Genomic DNA, 4507 nt, shown 5'->3' with positions numbered 1-4507 from the left:
GATTCATTATGGAAATATACATGGATTAATATTAAAGGTACTCGATAGGGTAGAGTATACAGTTATTGGCACTTTAAGCAGATACTCATTTTTAATGAATCATGGAATACAAAATAATTATGATACAATAACTGAAAATAAATGTTTGAATTCCAAATATTCTTATCTTTACTTTACTTAAGAGGTAAAATTGATATAAATATTGTCATTTTCGTTTAAAATAGGTATTTTATCAGTTTTTACTAAAACTACAGTTATTGGCATGTAGTTTTTGTTATAGGCACCCGAGTACATAGCTATTGGCATCTACTATAGTATTTGTTAAAAAATCAAAAATATGTACTTACCTACCTAAAAAATAAATTTATTTCAACTAGGTAAAATACAACTAATAAAATAACAGAATATATAATAATAATAATAAATATATATAATTTTTTTCAATTGATTCTATAATAATTTATTAGTGTGAACGCAATTTCAAATCAAATAGGTACCTACTTTAAATTAATATTTTATTAGAACAATAATTGTATAATACATTTAAATATTATACAAAACTTAAGAATAAAACCCATTTTACTTTTAGTCAATACCTACCTAAAACCATAAGTAACAATGTAGGTATAGGAATTAATAATAAATAAAAAAAACAAAACAATCAGTCTTTAAATTAATTTTTATCACAATTTACAAACTTAATATTTTATAATTTTATAAAAAGTTAGGAATTTGATTAACATCAATAAATTCACCTTTAGATATAACCATAATAAATAATAATGTAGGTATAGAAATCAATAACAAAACAATAAAATAAAAACAATAAAATAAAAACAATCAATCTTTAAAATAATTTTAATTACAGTTAATAAACTTAATATTTTACCTTTTTTATAAAAAATTAGGAATTTGATCAACATCAATAAATTCACCTTTAGATATAACCATAACAAATAATAATGTAGGTATAGAAATTAATAACAAAACAATAAAATAAAATAAAAACAATCAGTCTTTAAATACAATTAATAAACTTAATATTTTCCCTTTTTATAAAAAGACCTTTATTACCTTTAGGTCTTAGTTAATACATATAAATTTAAGATCAAAATAGGTATTATATGTACCTTACTTTAAGTCTTTTTGGCATATTTTACAAATGAATAAAATAGGTTCATTTTCACCCATGTCACAGAATTCATCTGTGGTTAAACACTTCAAATGATACATATGTGAACAAAAGGCACAATCAACACCTTTCAACAACTCACTTAAATTTCTCCCACAACCAAAACAAAGTCCTACGGTTACATATGTGGTTGGAATATCATTATCTATTTCTTCAACAATATTAGGTGCTATATCATCACATAAACTTTCAGCCAACACACCACTAGTTACAGTTTCAGATGGTTTTTTCTTATACACAATATCTTTTTGAAATATATTTCTCACAACCTTTGATTTAGTAACAGTTTTTAATTTTTTATCATTGACCAAATTCGATTTAACCAATCTATTATGTATTCTGTGTTTTTTTCTATTTTCTTTTTCAAGCTCAATTTGTTTCTTTTTATCTTCTTTAGACTGGTTCATACTTTTCCACATTTTAGATGATACAACATATGGTACTCTTTCAATATTACGTTTACCTTTCCTTTCTGGAGTAACTGGCCACACAAGACATGATTCTAAAGGAGAAATTTGAAAAGTTTTTCCATTTAAATGTCTGGGTGTAACTACATTCTTCTCTATACTAATTTCAATTTCATCCTGTTTTCTTGTATTTTCTATTTCATTACAAATAAAATCTGTTTTCTCTTTATTGGCTTCTACACACACATCCATTTTGTTTTGTTCTATTACATCTTGAAAAACTCCTTTACTACTATCAAAAAAACTGTCATCAACTATAGTTACTTCATTTTGGTCTTCTATAAAATCTAATAAATTCTGCTCATCAGCCTCTGAAATACACTTCACACCACTATTTAACATATTTTTATCATTAGATTTAAGTAATTGATACAATTTATATAATGCATGAAATTCTTCACTAATAACATTGGATTTAACAATATCATTAAATTTTTCAAACTTTTTAATACATTCAGGACTTACAGTATTACAAAATTGTTCAAGAGTAAGAGGACATTGATATTGTGTATTATTAATTTCGTTGACTAATTCAGTTTTTTTTGTATTAGTACCAAGACATTTTTTAAAATCAATAGAATCAGGATTCCAAGGGTACAATCCACAAGCTTTAAAACCATTAATTAAAGTTTCTGCTTTAACAGTTTCATCAATTACCTTTTTTAATATAGGGGCAAAATCTTTTTTAGTTACAGCTGTACTTAAATTATTGTCTTTTCTCCACTCAAACACTCCTTTTTTCCAACCAGATTTAAGTGGTCGAAATGCAGCCACATCAGCTGGCTGTAAAATTCTAGTGGAGTTTGGATATAACGCAATTAATATAATATTAAAACTTGTACATAACTCACTTAATTGATAGGTAAGATGGCTTTTGTGGCCATCAACAAATAAAATTATAGGAAATGTTATTCCCTTTTCAACTACAAAAGGGTAAAATATATTCGCAATGAACTCATAAAAAACCTCAGATTTCATCCAACCTGATTCGGAATGACCTATTCCCCAATTGGGAGGAACAGAATTTACAATATCTTGTGGGATTCTCTGATAGTTATAAATTACCATCGGATGGCACATGTCACCAGCAGCATTAAATGTGAACATAACTGTAAGATTTTCTTTAGCATTACCTACTGCTACCTCATAAATATCTTTAGCTCCTTTTGGAGCTAAAACTGATTTGGTTTTGGGACATAGCGAGAATCCAGTTTCATCACCATTGAATAATCTAGTGGGATCTTGCAATATGTCATCAAGTTTTTCATCTACTAGATATTGATGGATGTCAGAGAACCATTTTTTTATGTCCTTTTCACTGACACATGCACTGGCAGTTGTGACACGTTCACTTGTTCGGATCGATATCAATGGATGTCTTTGCATGAATGCCCTATACCAACCATTACCTACAAACAAAAATATATTCCTAATACCTACCTACATTTTTACACATAAACCCATAAAAATTACAAAATCAATACCTGGCATATTATTTTTAAAAGGAGTAAGTCTGTTGTTTACATCCAAAAATTGCTTCACACTCATTTGTAAATCTTCTTTTCTTCTTGGAAAACCTTTTTTACAGCTTTCAATTATCCAAGTTTGTAACAATTCTTCCTCTTTATCTGACAATACAGTTGCTGGTCCACAAGATGTTTTTCCATTTAGATTTTTAAGCCTAAACTGTAGAGTAGATCTTGAAATACCAAATTTTTTTGCAGCTGCTTTTTTACTTAAACCGTCATTTAAAACTGCATTAACTGCAGCAGTTATATTTAACTGACAAAAATTTTCTCTTTTTTTCGGCATGACTAAAATACGACAAAATATACTTTAGATAATTTTAACAATTTTATTGAGTATTGAAATAACATGAATTTAAATGTGAATACTTAAATTAATTTATTTGTCAACAATACATGGTATGCCAATAAAACAATTATGAATTATTCAACTATAATCAATTATTGGCATGGTATGCCAATAACTAAAATCATTAAATATTGATTATAGTTATTATCACCAGAATTAATACGTATATTTATCAAATAAATCAACTTAAAACTATCATTTATGGTTTAAACATGTTCTTAAATATATGAAAACACCTAACATAGGCTTTAAAATATAATTTTCGAATAATAAAACACTATCGCCGTAGACATATAAAGTACAAAATGTATAAGAATATTACCTGTTTTGAATACGAGCCGAGACGTCCGTTTGCTGTTTGGTAAAATATAAACTAAACGCAATCAAATAATAAAGATAACAATTTGGAGCGAAACTTGACCAGTGTCGCCAATTATGTATAAAAAAAAAACTCTTATAAGTCATACACATAACTATTTATTAAATTAACAGTTTTAGGATGCCAATAACTGTACCCGTACCAATAACAGTATACTCTACCCTACATAGGAGGTAAACGGAAATGTATGAATAACCGTAAGCAACTTGGAGAAGAGTATGAAGATCGAAAGGGTAAAATTAAAACTATGAAAGTTTTTAAGCCTCTCACAACAACATGTTGTAAAAAAAGTTGTTCTACATTACTTTGTTCTGAAGAAATACAACAATTAATTTTTAAGGAATTTTACAAATTAGGTAACTTGTCAGCACAAGAACAAATTTTAATGGATGCTATTCAAATAGAAGATAAAAAAAGAACAACTACTTTTAATAGAAAATCATTACCACAAACTACACATGATAGACTTATTACAGTGAAATATCATCTTCATGTAAATGGTAAAATATTGGTAGTTTGTAAGAAAATGTTTCAAAATATTTATGGAATAGGGCGTGGAAGAGTTGATGTAATGATACAAAAAAAAAAAGTTTC

General features: G+C 26.9%; 1 protein-coding gene across 1 annotated transcript; it reads right to left on the bottom strand.

The window, feature by feature from the left end:
• Positions 1-1135: 1135 nt before the first annotated feature.
• Positions 1136-3992, bottom strand: LOC112602107 (the record flags this gene model as incomplete). The annotated part of the gene is made up of 4 exons (XM_025350040.1): positions 3857-3992; positions 3144-3473; positions 2258-3068; positions 1136-2059 (listed from the first exon to the last, which is right to left on the bottom strand). Coding segments are annotated over exons 2-4 (2063 nt in total), but the record flags the coding sequence as incomplete, so codon positions are not given.
• Positions 3993-4507: the final 515 nt, after the last annotated feature.

Source organism: Melanaphis sacchari, unplaced genomic scaffold, assembly GCF_002803265.2.
Source record: "Melanaphis sacchari strain LSU unplaced genomic scaffold, SCAv2.0 Contig828_pilon_pilon, whole genome shotgun sequence".
NCBI classification, from domain to species: domain Eukaryota; kingdom Metazoa; phylum Arthropoda; class Insecta; order Hemiptera; family Aphididae; genus Melanaphis; species Melanaphis sacchari.
The sequence above is the reverse complement of the archived record's forward strand: the minus strand, read 5'-3'. Positions and strand labels throughout refer to the sequence as shown.